This window comes from Leuresthes tenuis, unplaced genomic scaffold, assembly GCF_036924035.1.
Source record: "Leuresthes tenuis unplaced genomic scaffold, fLeuTen1.0.hap1 SCAF_23, whole genome shotgun sequence".
Classification (NCBI taxonomy): Eukaryota; Metazoa; Chordata; class Actinopteri; order Atheriniformes; family Atherinopsidae; genus Leuresthes; species Leuresthes tenuis.
In genome coordinates, this window is record NW_027325377.1 from 20,798,597 (window position 1) to 20,813,470 (window position 14,874).

General features: G+C 39.4%; 1 protein-coding gene across 3 annotated transcripts in view; it reads left to right on the forward strand.

The window, feature by feature from the left end:
• The window catches only part of LOC140283255 (ELKS/Rab6-interacting/CAST family member 1-like), a 126,706-nt gene that overhangs the window by 16,325 nt on the left and 95,507 nt on the right, over nucleotides 1-14,874 (forward strand). For all 3 annotated transcript variants that reach the window (XR_011909982.1, XM_072377985.1, XM_072377986.1), the window contains exons 5-6: nucleotides 12,298-12,554; nucleotides 12,646-12,817. Coding sequence is in view for 2 of the 3 variants with exons in the window: in XM_072377985.1 (XP_072234086.1) it covers nucleotides 12,298-12,554; nucleotides 12,646-12,817 (429 nt within the window). In the remaining variant the exon portion in view is untranslated. The remainder of the gene's footprint in view (nucleotides 1-12,297; nucleotides 12,555-12,645; nucleotides 12,818-14,874) is intronic.

Here is a 14,874-nt window from a genome sequence, read left to right on the forward strand (position 1 = left end):
AAATCTCTTGAGTTTCTATGTTTGCATTGTGTGTGCACTTAGATTCAAAATGATGCCTTGAGTGAGAATTGATCTGATGAGCAAAAGAACAGATGATAAGTTGATTATCTTGTAGCTGGCCTGCTGCCAGATCCTCAGTTGCTTTAACATTTTCACTCACCACATTGTGTGTGTGTGTGCCATGTCAGCTTGTGAGCACACGCACGTCACAACATAAGACCATATTTCTTATCTTTAATGTTGGGAAATATTCTCTGCACTACTTTCACTTTTTTATTCACCGCTGGCGTTTTGGTTCCTCTGGCTTCTTATTTTCTCCCATCTTAGTCATTCTCCTCTATTTTTGTCATCACAGGCTAAGTCAGCTCTCTTTCCTCCCTCCTACACCCCCCTGTCTTTGACATCATCTTCATGTTAGAAATTGAGTTATGTACCTTCCAGCACATTTAGGATATGTGAATTCGAACACATGCACGCACACACATTGACTAACGCCCCTCCCTGAGGATTGCTCATCTCTCCTCCACCCTTTGTCCTTCCTCACTTCCTCTCTTATTCACCTCCTCCTTCATGCCTAGCTCACTATCTTCATATCTCTTCCGCCAGCTTGTGCTTTTATCTTTTGCTCTTCAAGCTGCACTTCTTTGTGTTTTTCAGTTTCTGAATTACAATTTCAGTAAATCACTGTAGATTAGGCAGAAAAAACAAGTTAAAAGTAATTTCTTATCTCATGTGTATCGATAGAGCATCCAGTTAATTTATCTACTTTGTTATACTTGTATATCTTGATAGTTCTGTTGTCCGATGTATAAATGAATAGACATACTGTCATTTGAAGAAGAAAGTACACTCTTGTTTGGTTTAAGGTTTTATGTATGTGACAGGTTGCATCTAGCAGTTGCAGAAACATGGTGATCATTTTTAAGCTATTCTGTTGTATATTTGGTGATGTTTAAGCAAACACAGGAAATGTGCAGGCTTTCAGTCAGATTAGATGGGAGGCAGCTTTGTGTTACATCCCTGCTAAGTTTTAAATCAGCCTCTCCTGCAATTTCCTTTCTTTTGTTTCATTTTCCCCTGCTCACTGACACCCAGTTTTCTGTTATCATACTTTGTCTTTGTCATAACACCGTCCATCCCTTTCTCACTGGTCTCACCATTTCACTCTCACTACCAGACTCCCCCCCCCCCCCCCCCCCCCCCCCCCCCTCTTACTCTCCATCTGGGCCTGTGGAACTGGTTTGCCCCAGAACTCCCTGCAATGGAACAGACACTTCTAAATCCAACAAAATCTACTGATGTATATACAGAAGTACCTTCTGTTCAGTGTTGTCTGTCGCTTTTAGTGCACTGCCTTTCGTTAATTTCCGTCATTTGTCATGTGCATGATTGTAAATGTGTTTGCCCAATTTGTTCCACCTCTTTGATCACAGTAGGTCAGAACAATCTGCGGTGCAGAAAGAAGGAGAAGCACAGAAAAAAAAGAAAAAGTTGGAGGAATGTCTGGAATGCTAAAGGAAAACCTCACTCGCTACACTTTGCCTCCATCCTCTCTTTGTTAATTTTATTTCTTACAAAAAACATGCACAGGTTTCTTTTTTTTTTCTCCTGCTCCTTGCAAAGCAAAACCTTTCGATTCACGCAATCAGAAGGCAAGCAGCAGTAATGATTCATGATTGTAACCATCACATGTGGGGTTTGACCAGCGACACCGCGTCTATTTGACACCTTAATCTCCCAACAGCAACATAATGTTCTCAGAAATGAAGTTTGGCTTTCTGAGGGTGTGATTCTTGCTCTCTGTTCCACACTAAGTCAGACCAGCTGAACAATAACCACTTTGTCTGTTTCTGCGACTGCTAGATGCAACCTGTCATCCGCTGTACTCCAGGCGAGTCCTGTGACGTCAGAAGCAGCGCGAGTGTGAATGCGTGTGTGACACATTTAGAGGAGCAGGGGGCGGTGTGTTTGTCTGATATGGGAGTTGTTTGTTTGCTTATTTCTATTCATCTGTCTCTCAATACATGTCGTGTGTTTCAGATTGTATGCCAGTGTGCGTCTGTGTGTGTACTCGCATGTTTCTACGTTTGTGTTTGCATACTGTAAGCGAGATATACCAGGAGGGAATCTTCGTCCTTGTTGGCAGGCCTATGTGGTTGTCAGGACAATTGGACTGTTGTGTGTTGCAAGTGTGCACACATGGACACAAACATACATATACATGGATGTACATGAGGGTTTTGTCTTCTGTAACAATACGTGTATTTCATGGAAATGGAAGGTACTCTGCAAAGATTTGATGTTAAAAGTCGTTTGTGTGTTTTGAAAGTAGCATGGTTGCCATTGGCTGTTGTGCTTTCTCTTTAATTATTTAACTTAATAGTCAAGGTGCTGGTGGGAAAAAGAAGTTGCGTTTGTGTGTGTGTCTGCGACTTTTCCCTCCACCCTTTTGAGATTATTTTCAGTTTCAGTTTTTTTAATTCCCTAACTGTCTGACTTCAGCGAGTAGGTTCAGTTTTATCTGTTGTAAAATTATAGTAGCAAAGTGTGTGTGTGAGATTGTATGTGCACTTGTGAGAGGTTAATTTAAATGGACAGTTGAGCACAGCGCCTGCTACACCTGGGCAGCTCTTTACCTTCAGATGGAGGATTGAATGAGATAGATAGAGATGAGACAGGAAAAGAGCGCTTGTCTTTTGGTTCTCCTTCTTCTGTCATGCTTCTTTTCTCCTCTTGCTCAATGCGGCAAACACTGAGAGACTGCAAGAGAGAAACACAAACTGGCACTCGAGTGTATGTGTAAATGGATGGTGCCACCAGAGCTCTGGGTCATTGGCTCCTTACAAAAGAAAGTTAAATCTGACAAGTTAAATCTCACTTGTAAAAAGTGCTGTGAACAAGCTGCCTTGAAAAACTTAAGTCACTAAAAACGATTAGTCTAATTTTAACCTTGTGATGGCTCTTTAGAAACTTGTGTTTGCCTGCCTTAAACAGGCAGACCAACAGAATAGTGAGAAAAAAGTATAGTACACTAATGCAGTTTAAGTTGGAACACATATTATGTTTAAAGGGCTTTTATAAGATTAAATAATCACAGCTAACGACGGCTATTTACTTGTTTTATAGGAACACACCAAATAAAGCACAAGCTTAAACAGCTGACAGAAAGAGTAAAAGCACTTTGGATCGGTTTCTTTGCTGACTGAGTGAAGAGTTATAATCACTGCACAGCACTTAATGTTATTACACCTGCAAAGGTTAGCATCTAGCAATTCTAATTTATTTACTTCATGCTAGCTTTGAGGTTGTCTCCATGGATTTAGATGAGTTCAAATCCAATAGAAATTTGTGGTGCCAGTAGCTTCCTGCTTTAAGTTTGTATTTACTGTATTGAAAAGAAAAATTTTCCCAGGAAGAGTTTCTGTGCCAGCTGGCTGCAAAATATGCTTTGCCTGGCACTCTGTATACTGCCATAGTCCTTAAAAAAAGAGAGCATGGGTGACTAGTAGTGAATAATGGATCAGGAAGATAGATTGAGATGCAAAGATGTGTTGAGAGGAAGAGGGAGTAAATCTGGGGAATGGATGATGGATCAAGCTGGAAAGTTGGGGAGAAGTGTCAAGAGGAAGGAGAAAAAGAGGAGAGATGAACTGATGATACAGACAAACTGAGCTGAGGATGGAGATAACATGTAGAGTAACAGAAAGATTGATGGGTGGGACAGGAGAGTGGAAAGGATAGAAATATAGACATGATACACTGATTTAAAGGGTAGATTTTGGTGGTAGAGGAAGAGGAAACAGGAGGAAGAAAAGATATAGATAAAATCATGGATAAATACAAGAAAAAATGGTTGGAAATATTAGCATTGCTTGTCTTTTTGTGTAGTTAATTGTCAGTAGTTTCTATTTGGTCATTTCCTTTTTTCCAAGCCACTTACTTCAGCTGTAACCACAACAGGTAAGCAGGCCAAACAGTCACAGAGGTTTTGATAGAAATCAGAGACAACTTTCACGCATGGGGTTTACAGAAGTAGAAGGGTTGGAAGAGCGAGTCCTTGAGAAAAAGCTCAACATGCAGAAACACAAAAGGGATTCTGCAAGATTTTTTACATTCATGAAGAGTCACACTTCTTAGCTGCAGCTCTTCAGCTACTTTATCTGAGATGTTTCTTATTATTTTTGATAAGTGGCCAAGTTCATGATCTTCCAAATCATTAAAACTTTATTTTGATCATAGTTGTTTTGGTTATGGTAACATCACATTAGGAAAGGAATTGCTCTTGTTTGGAAAAACAGCAACAGTGTATATAAGACGCAATTATTCAGATCATTTTAAAAGAAATAAAGAAGCCAACCATTTACGTAGAGTACAAAAATTGTTTATCTGGGTAAAGTGCTACAAGCAATCCTAAATGTTCAGCCTGTTCTCTTTCCAGGAAGTCAAATGCTTTAATTTTTTGCCATCTGTGAGACAATTTATCCTCTGGAATCTGTACTTATGAGTGTTTACTTATGAACGTCAGTCATTTTTATTAGTTCACTATTTTTTATTTCCTTTTAGATTTTGTTGGGTTTATAAACCAGAGCTACTTGGTTAGGTTTAGGAAGGAAGGAAGTGGGAGATGTTCACTCGTCATCCAAGCTGATAAAATCTCACGGGAAGCAAGCCCAAGCCACAAAAATCCCAGCCAAAGACTCAAAGGACCTATTGCTAACGTCACAGTGCCAGAATCTCCAGAACACCCTCAGATGTTTTTTGTTCTTCCATGAAGCTCTTTTCAGATGATTTTTCAGAGCTCTCTTTTCACCTTAATTTGAAAATGATTCAAATTTGAAAATTATTTTTCACATGTTATAATTTTCAAAATAACATTATAACATTTTTTTTCACATGTTATAATGTGAAAATGTTATTTTCACATTATAACATTCTGTTCATAATGTTATGGCTTATAAGTGTAAATTACAGATAATTTAATCATATTTACCTGTAGCATTGAAGACAGATGCATAAGCCTTCCCACTATGTTGAGTTGTGATGTGAAGAAGTCATGACAAAGCAGCAGTATGTGAAATGTATGTATGAAAATGGGCAGCTTTGGCACTAATCCCTCATTGATTAATCAAACCTGATGGTAGCTACAGCAGGTCAGTGCGAAGGAGCTGTGGTAGCTGTGATGAAAGTCAGTTTCAGCTACAGGTGCATTAGTGTCTTTTTTACCTCAGAACAATAAACCTCCTGAACCGATCCAGACACCTCTGACTTTAATATTGTAATGACTATAGGAGTGAAGCGCCAACATTAACCTTAGTGTAGTGCTGTACAGACATGTCTGCATAGATAATCCTTCTATGTAGCCTGATCATTCAAAATAAAACTTGTTAAACTTGTACAGCACATGCCAGACAGTTTCAATAATCATTTCACAATTTGCTTTCTGCTACAAATCATTTTCAACAAGCTTTGGTGCTTGCTTATGATTGGATGAATGTGTTGCTTGTGTGACTGATTTTGTTCGAGCAGTTCATTAGAGGCCTACAAACATATTATTACTGACAAAAATGCCGGTGAAAACTGAAGAAATAAGATCTTGCCTATGTGAAATTTTGATATCTTGCAAGCAGTGGAAGAACTGATGCTCGGCCGTGAAGGTCTGACTGAATTTGTTTGTCACAGTCAGTGTTACATGGAGAGTGCCAGATAAGGCAGCAAGCAGACTCAGCAAAGTTTTAAAAAGTTTTTTTTTTTTTTAATGCATAAACAATCATATCTCTGTCTTGTTTCACTCCTTCTGTTGCCTCCGGTCTGTGCCATTTTCCAGCCTCTTCTTGTGGAAGTATGACTCATTATTCCTCTCCTGTGTGAGTCTCTTTGTTGGAGCATTTTTCCATACTTTCTTTTGTGTGTACATTCTGTTGCTTGTGTCTGCATTCAGAGGTCGACACAAAGATATAAACAATGATTTATTTATTGCTGCTATTATCCCTGCATTCTAGTGAGTGTGTGTCCATGTGCTTGGAGATTTTCTGTGTGTGTGTGTGTGTGTGTGTGTGTGTGTGTGGTTTATACACGTGAATGCTCATCAGTAACAGATGGTCCTCAAACCTGTGTGTTTACTCAGCCAGGATGAAGAGAGAGGTGAGGGAGAGGGATGCAGAGAAGGGGGGGAATAAGGTAAATACTGATGGCAGGGGACAGAAAAAGCAGATGGACAGAGGAGAGGGTGGCTGTATGGATTAAAAAGGCCAGTAGGATATGCATGGAGAAAAATTCACTGAAAAGAGAGAAGGAAAAGGGAGGAGACTTCCACACTCAGGAGTCTTATAAAACTTTAACCTGAATGCAGAGAGGCAGTGAAGGAGGACTCTCTCTTTAAGGCACAGCGTTCATTTAAAAATGGAAGGAAACAGAGACAAGAACCATGAGAAAAGAAAGTCTGTTCTCTCTCTTTTAACACAAGGCTGTGATTTTGTGAGTTTTCCCTCTCGCTCTGTCCACTTCTCTCTCCACATGTGTGTGTGTGTGAGTGTGTCCCTGCGGTAGCCATGTCTTTCCTTATAAGGAGTGAGTCTGGGAAGAGTTGTTGGGGAATGAACAGAATTACAGTGCAGTCACTCCCCTTTTCTTCTGCTGCTTTTCTGTCAGCTGCTGAAATCTATAGGTAACTTACTTTTCCCCTCTGTTGCTCCTTCAGTGGATGTTATTGTGTTCATCATTTCTTTGTCTCTCACTCTCACCTTCGTCCATACACATTTTGACCTCCTATTTTCTTTATATTTGCATATGCGTGTGTGTCTGTGTGTGTGTGTGTGGAGAATAGAGAATAAGATATCCCATGTGCCTCTTCCAACCACTCATCTTTTTAATTTTTTTCCTTCCTCTACATTTTGTGCTTCATCCTCCACCTTTATCCTCAGAGAAAGACAAGGGAGTGTTTTAATCTGCCTGTTGTCTAATGCCTGAGTGGGCGAAGCTTTCAAACTCCTCACGGTCATTACACAGACACACACACACACACACAGCATGACCGCTGCCTCCAACATCGTATGTGTGTATCTGCGCGTGTGTTTGCATCCATCTGAATGTGTGTACATGTGTTTTTCTGTCACAGTGTGTCTGTTTGCGAGGGGGGAAGCATGACTCATCCAGCGAAAGTAGAATAAGAGAGGGATGAGATGGAGGAGTAATAACGAAGGGATGGTTAATATTGAAAGACAGATGAGCAGTGGCCAGGGGGAGGGATGACAAGCTAATGAAAAAATTGTCATTATGTTCACTAACTGATTCTGTCTCGTCCCCTCTTTTTCTTTTCATTTGGTTACAAGAGACCAAACTAAACTTTACCTTTTCAAACCTGTCCAATATTTGTCTCACCTTAACTCTGTGTGCTCTGTCATATCCACAGAGTACATGCAGAGTGGCATGTCGCATTAATCGAAATATGTGTTACTATGGAGTGAAGCAATCACAGGATGACCTGATTTTTTTGCAGTTCAGCATGACATTTCCATATATTTTAAGCAAGATTGATATTTCTTTTCATTTATTACAGTTGAAAATAGCAACAAAAAATGTCTGAGGAAAATAGGCATTCAGAACTGGGAAATAACCCCCTCTTTGGGGTATAGACACAGGAAGTGTTTTGCTTTGACTCTTTCATGATTCACGCAGGTTTGGCTGCACATTAGAACAGTGTACCACCACTCCACAGATAAGACTTACTGAGGGTCTTTCGTGATAAAGTAGGGGTTATAATTTGCTTCTCCAGTAATCCTACAAACAGTTCTCATTGACAGTTTTGTTTTTCATCTGGCGGACCTCATTTCGACTTACATCATTCGTCTTTGCTGCCATTTCTTCATAACATTACTAAGAAAGCTGTTTCCTGTGAAAGCCCCTGAAAAGAGATTGCTGAAGTTTAAGGAGTAAGAGTACTTACAATTTTTCTCACTGCATGAGCTGGCCTTTCCTATCAGTGACTGTATGTTTCACCAATAACTTCATCCAACTTCACCTGCCTTTTCAGTTTGGTTGAAAACACACAGGTGGAAAACAGGTGGAAACCACCTGAGTTCTGCAGGCTGCTTCGTACCTCTGCTGATTTTATGGTGCTAAGGCATGAAAATATCATGAGGTATCTACAACAACTACATAGCAGAGGTGGCCATGATGGCTTCTACACACAGTATGAAATTTGAGGAGCTGACTGTTCATACACTTCAAAACTTTGCCATTCCAGTCATCCCATATGTTTACACAAATGCACTTTTTTCTATTCCATAAATGAGTAAATTTCATCAGCAATTTTAGCCTCGTGTGTAACTGATAGTCCCACAGAATGTTTCTGCCAAAACGTGCAGAGACCATTCAACAAAGCTGAAGCTCAACTGTGACTGATTGTCATCTAACCTAATGATATCTCAGAGTAATTAATTGATAAAGCATTAATGTAAAAGTGAGATAAGTCTTTTTTTCATCACAGAATTAGTTATTATTATTATTAGTTAATATTTCCTTTCACCTTAAAGCTTTATGTTTGAAATTGTTTGTTCTCTAACTTGTAGGCAAGGCAAGACAAGGCAAGTTTATTTGTATAGCACAATTCAATGACAAGGTGATTCAAAGTGCTTTACAGAGACATTAAAACAGAAGAAATAAAAAGCATGATTTAAAATTTAAACAAAAGAAAGAAATGAGAACAATAGATAAAATCAGAAAAAAATATATATATGAAAGATAAAATCAATAGTTGGTATTATTTGTATGTACAAATAAACTGAAAACTGAACGTAAGCTGCAGCAGGACGCTTGTAGAAACTCACTTCAGCTTGATATGCATTGCATTTACTTGTGTTTATGTGCTGATGCATGACTTTTTTGTGTGTGTTTTTATGGACATGTAAAAGTGTCCAGTTCATATGTGTGGTGTCCCCTGTGGAACTGGGAAGTGTCTGACGGGATCAAAGGTGATAGAGCCAAAGACGACTCAGCAGAAACTGAGAAGAAAAACAAAACTTGTATTCTGAGCCTCGTCCTATCTTACTCTCCACTTCTTCTGATTCTGCCTAACACAGTTAACGCTCTATTTTCTCTCTTTTCTCCACTCTATCGTTCTTATTTTCCTCTCTGTTTGTGTTATTTTCCTCTCGCTTCCTATGATGTGTCCCTCCCTTCTCCCTCTCTCGTGGTCTGGCATTTCTCAGTCCTACATTCCAGCTGTGTTAGAGTGCATGTTTGTGTGTGTGCTCTGGTTCTGAATTCTTCATATGTAGCCTTTTGAAGTTGTGTGTTAGGGTTCATACTGTATTTGCTTGACTTCTTTACATTTTTGTGTGTTTTAGTGCACATACATTCATTTCTGTAACACTGACATAGGTTCCGTTGCTTGAGAAATGCTTGCATCTGTTGCAATCCCTCATCATGTTCAAACACGTACAATTGACCAAGAACGTTTTCAAATAGTTCTTGTTCGCTTAGCTAAGCTGAAAAAGGCTGATGAAGATTTGTTCAAAGGTTGCTAAAAGCTGACAATAAAAAAAAGAGTGGAACCCATGATCACCCTTCTGCAAATGATCATGTTTTATCGTACATCAATGTTTGGCCTTTTGTAGGTGTTAGATATTTCTTTTGCTTTGTCATTTCCTGGAAATCAGTTTAAAAATGTTCATCCCTTATCCTGCACTCAGGGATTGTATACGGATTTGAATCCAAGAAATGTTTCTTTTTTCTCCACTTTTTCAGTTTACTTGGACGGCTTTTAGTATTTGGGTGACCCGCCTAAATATTATCTATGTCTTGAAATCTCCAAACTCCATCAGCACGCACAACATCGAGATGGCTAAATAGTCATACAGGAGAGAAGAAAATGTCCATATTTAATTTAAAGGAGGAACTTTCCCTTTAAGTCTAAAGGGGGTTAGTGTTTGCATGTGTAAGGGAGGAGTCATAGTTGGCATGAAGATGAGAAGATTGAACAGGAAAGAGAATATTAATGTCAAGAAAAGGAGACTTTCCATCCCTTACTGTTGTTAGACTACAGGAAACTCCGAGCAGTGTCAGCTGTCAGCCCATGTGAGGATGTGTGTGTGTATTGTATGAGTCAGCAAACCACATTCCATATTCACACACACACTTACGCAACCAAGGCAGAAATTATTAAGATGATAACAGTGTTAATCATCTTTCATTGTAGAAACGAACAGGGTTGGACAAAGTAGGGTCCCTGCTGCCCTGACTGTCACGCAACATAAAGCAGAGCTTTTGAAAGAGACAGTTGCTGAAGAATTATCTCATTACCTTTAATCTTTTTACTTTCCCTGTGTCTGTTTATGCAAGCATACAATGCATCTCTGATCACTATCTGCTGCTTTTGCCCTAACCTTTTTCTCTATTCATATCCAAGAATTGTTTTTCTTTGCCTCTCCGCTCGTCAGTCCCTTTCCTTTAATCTCCTTCTTTTCTTCATCAGTGCTGATTAACTATAGCTGCAGGGGAGTGATAACATCTCTGCCTTTTTTAACCTTTTAACTCTTTTTTTTGCTGTCCTCGTTTATCTTTTTAGTCTCCTGTTTACCTAATCTATCATGGGTCTGCCTCTCTTTCAGCTCTTTGGTACCTCTTTTATTTTTGTCTTTGGAAATACTGCATGACTGTTGAGGTGATGACCTGGCTGCTGTTCGGGTTATGTGTGACGCATTTTAAGAGTCTGTGGGCATCATAGGGACATCTCACACACATAAACACACAAAGGGCTCTGCAATTATTTGAGTCACTACTGGCAGTGTCTTCCTTGGCTATTGTGGTCGCAATACTTACCTGTCAGCACAGTTTTGTAACACATCCACAAAGTTATCTCAGTCTCAGTCAGTCACAAGTCACTGAGATCACTCTCGATCCATGTCATGTGTTGAATTGAAGTGGAGAGTCTTAAGATTGGAATTTTTGTTTACACTTTTTTATCTATTGTGCGCTGTGGCCACAAAGTTTTCTTATCATCCAGTGTTTGATAAGAGCTCTAAGCAGCAAAGGTTCAGATCAGTGAGCACTGAGAATGCATTTCAATCCAGCCTTTTCGCCAGATTTTTTATGCAGTTGAACTAATTGAAACAACTTTGTGTGTGTGATTTGGTGACACCTAGTGGTGAAGTTGTGAAGAGCCTAACCTTCCCCTTCCACGCACATAGGAAAGACAACAATGGTTGATGAAAAAAAATGAAAAAAATGGGAAATACTTTTTTTAGAACATCAGTTATTCTGTTAGTCTGAGCGAAATCATACGAATCAAGCTTCTCAAGACTGGACTAGTGCAGCCAGATAATGCGGTCACAAGTTGACTCACTCCTGCATTTAAACTCATAGATTCATAAGGGTTTAGGCATCCTCTACGTGCTTCAGAGTTCCATCTTTGTGCATCTTTTTGTAGCAAATGTAAAGTGTATCTTAATACAACTGAATCCCCAGTAAACCTGTTATCATTCACATATTTTTCTGATTCTTTTGTCAAATGACAGATAAATTGTGATGGGCTGCATTCCACAGAGGAAGTGCTGCTATGTATGCTTTACAACGAACAAGCATGCACAGGTGCAGAAGTGGAATGCAGCCTTTGTTATTACACCACAGCTTAACTCCATATACTTGTTTATATGTTGGATGTCATATCATCAGGCAACAGTAAGCGATATTGTATTAAGCATGTTTTCCTAACATTATGCAGCCCTATTCAAAATTTCAATAAATCCAGCAATAAAGTTGCTAAAGTCACAACAATATAAGCCAGCAGTTCTTCTTCTGGTACATGGTCATACTTTGATGGTTTGATGATTTTAAAGATTTTAAATTAATTTAGCAATACAAGGACATTGCTTCATGGGTGCATTCTTCATACAATGCCAGATCTCAGCAAAGGCAGTAAGGATCGCTGCAAAAATCAAACCTTCATAGTCTGATTTAAGGGCACGATAGTGACCTGGACTTTTGATCAGTTGTTTTGTTTTATCCAAAGATAAATTCCATCCAGCATGTTCAGGAATGAGGCCAGAGCACCTAAAAAAAGAGGTGGGAAACTGACATCCTTGGCACTGATGCACGTGCCCCAGAGAGTCCATCAGTTTTACTTTAACACAAAGCAGAGACCTACTAATCAGCATTAATGCGAGACCTCTGCAATTTCATATTGTCTGGTTTCACAAAAGAACAGTAAAAATCTTATTTCACACTCTATTAAGCTGTTCAAAAACATCCCCACATCAACATGCTTGTAGTTTCTAACTGATCTTCTTTCTCTGCCGCCAGCATCTTCAATGCACCATCCAAGCTTTACAAGATGAGCTCAGAATCCAGCGCGATCTCAACCAGCTTTTCCAATCCGATTACCCCGAGTCTGGACGCCTTGGAAACCAGCCCATTTCCCCTCAAGAGATGACAGAGGAGAACTTTCTGCGTCTCCATGGCGAGTATGAGCGGCAAATCAAAGAGCTTTTCCTCCTGAGAAAGACCGTCGAAGAAATGGAGCTGAGGATAGACACACAGAAACACACACTTACTGCCAGGTAAAGATAAACAACAGCATGAACATTGCATAACTTCATCTTGCTGCCAACTTTTAAAGTACTCCATTAACTCTGTTTTGTTTTCTAACAGGGATGAATCAATAAAGAAGTTGCTGGAAATGTTGCAGAGTAAAGGCCTGTCGTCACGGGCAGCTGAGGAGGACCATGAGAGAACGAGGCGACTCGCTGATGCAGAGATGACCATCCACCAGTTGGAAGGCCTGCTGGAGCAGAAAGATAAGGAGATGCTTCAACTGAGAGAGGTGTGTGTGTGGTTGTCAAAGAAGAAACATTGTGTAGGCAAGCATTTCCATGTGTGCAGGGGTGTGTTTCTGTGTATAGCCAGATGTCTTCAAATCAAAGTGTGTCATATCCAAGCAAGGCCCTTGGCAGCTTCCCCTCTTGGCTTGCACCTCTCTTTAATTCAACACAGAAACATCCACACACGCGCAGACAAACAGGAATGTACACTTTATCCTATTTTGTCCCCTCAGTTTTCTCTTTGGGCTCACTTTTGCATCAGTTGTAAGGTCTATCAACCACTTTAACTTTACATTAAATTTTTTTATACAACACTCCCACCTAGTGGTCACATGGTGTTATTAATGAACAACAAAACATTTGTTTTCAACATGCAAAATGTTTACTATAGTACACAAAATGCCAGTGATGTTCTCAGATTTTTTCCCTTGGATTACGTATTTATACACAGACACAGTTTTCATTTCATTGTTTATTTTCATCCTATTAACGTGGATCTGAAAGTTAAAGGGATGAAGTGTAAAAGAAAACTTTCACAAAGGGTTCAAGAGTTAAAGTTGACAAATGAGTACTGCTCTGTTATATTCGTTGTTTCTTTACATTGCATCAGTGTGCTGGAAGTCCCTGTTTTAGCTGCCTTTGACAACAATGTAGAATATGGATAATAATATGGAAACTGGATAAAGACTATGCGATATTTGAAAGCCAGTTTAATTACAAATTTGTCTTGCTTATATCCTGCTACACTGCCGGCACTACTTTTTGTGACATTATTCATTTAACTAATTAACAAGTTGCTTCCTGCAACTTAACCTTAAATGTTTTTTTCTGTTCTTAAGCAAACTCCTTGCTGAAGCTAATTAAAAGTGAGATTTCTGTTTGGAAACTTGTAAAGCCTTTAAAGATTGGATATAAACTACTAAAGGTCTACGCTTATGAAGTGCCTATTAACCTCATCTAGGTTCTACAAAGCACCTTACAAAGTTTGTGTCAGTCACACATACACTCAAACACTTTTTCTTTATAATCATACTCATGAACATATCAGGGAGAATGTGGGGTTTTGTTCAGCAAACAGAGGGTCTGTGGATCAAAAAGAAAACACAAACAATGTAAAGTAATGTAGCAACAAAAATATAAAGACTTAAAACAGAATTTGAATACTTGAGCACAGGGATAATTTGAGCTTGAAAACTTGAGACTAATTTAACTAGCAGGTTCCTCCCACCTCTTTCTCTGCTGTTATTCAACTCTGCCTCCCTCGCTGTGTGCCAAGGCTAGTAACCGTGACAACTGCTCAAGCTGCAGTGATTGATATCATTAAGAAACGTTTTCTCTCAGGCATTGTCCTTTCATGCATTAGAGGTACAACGACAAGCCATAAGACACTATTGTTTTTGTCTCTTCTGCTTCAGTCACTGAAAAGATTTAACCAGTAAAACTAACATGAAACCATCAAATTCTGAAGCCAAGATCAAATTTTTGTGACTGGGGTTGCAGTTTTGGTGTCTTCAAAATGTTGAGGCTATATGTGCGTAAGGCCTGAAAGGTATAAAATGACACACATGTCACTCCAGGTTATGATGAGTTAACAAATAAGAGATAGCCAGACAAGGTCTTTACTGACACACTTTTACTATGGCCGCATCAGTTCTAATTTTGCATGCAATAATACCCAACAAAAAGTCTTTTTTTAAGGCAATACGTGGTTGTGTGCGCACTTCTGCCAGCGCCGCTAGCACACTACTATCCCTTTCACATATGTGGGTATTTGTGCTTCCTGGCTTTTGCATTAGCTGTCTTTGTTAGCCTCTAAGTTTCCAGAGAAAAGCAGTGATGCATACACTGCTATGTCCTCCCCTCTGCTTTCAATCCCTCCCTCTCATGTACTCCCCCTGTCCTTTCTTTTTGTGCCCTTACATCTACCACTACACTCTCCATTATTTCTCTCCCTCTTGGCTCATACTTCATTTGACTAGTGAGTGGTGATGTGGTAACAGCTTCTGGAATTTGTTGCATGTTTCTTGGTAAATTAGGGTAGCAAATTTTTAGAGAATTT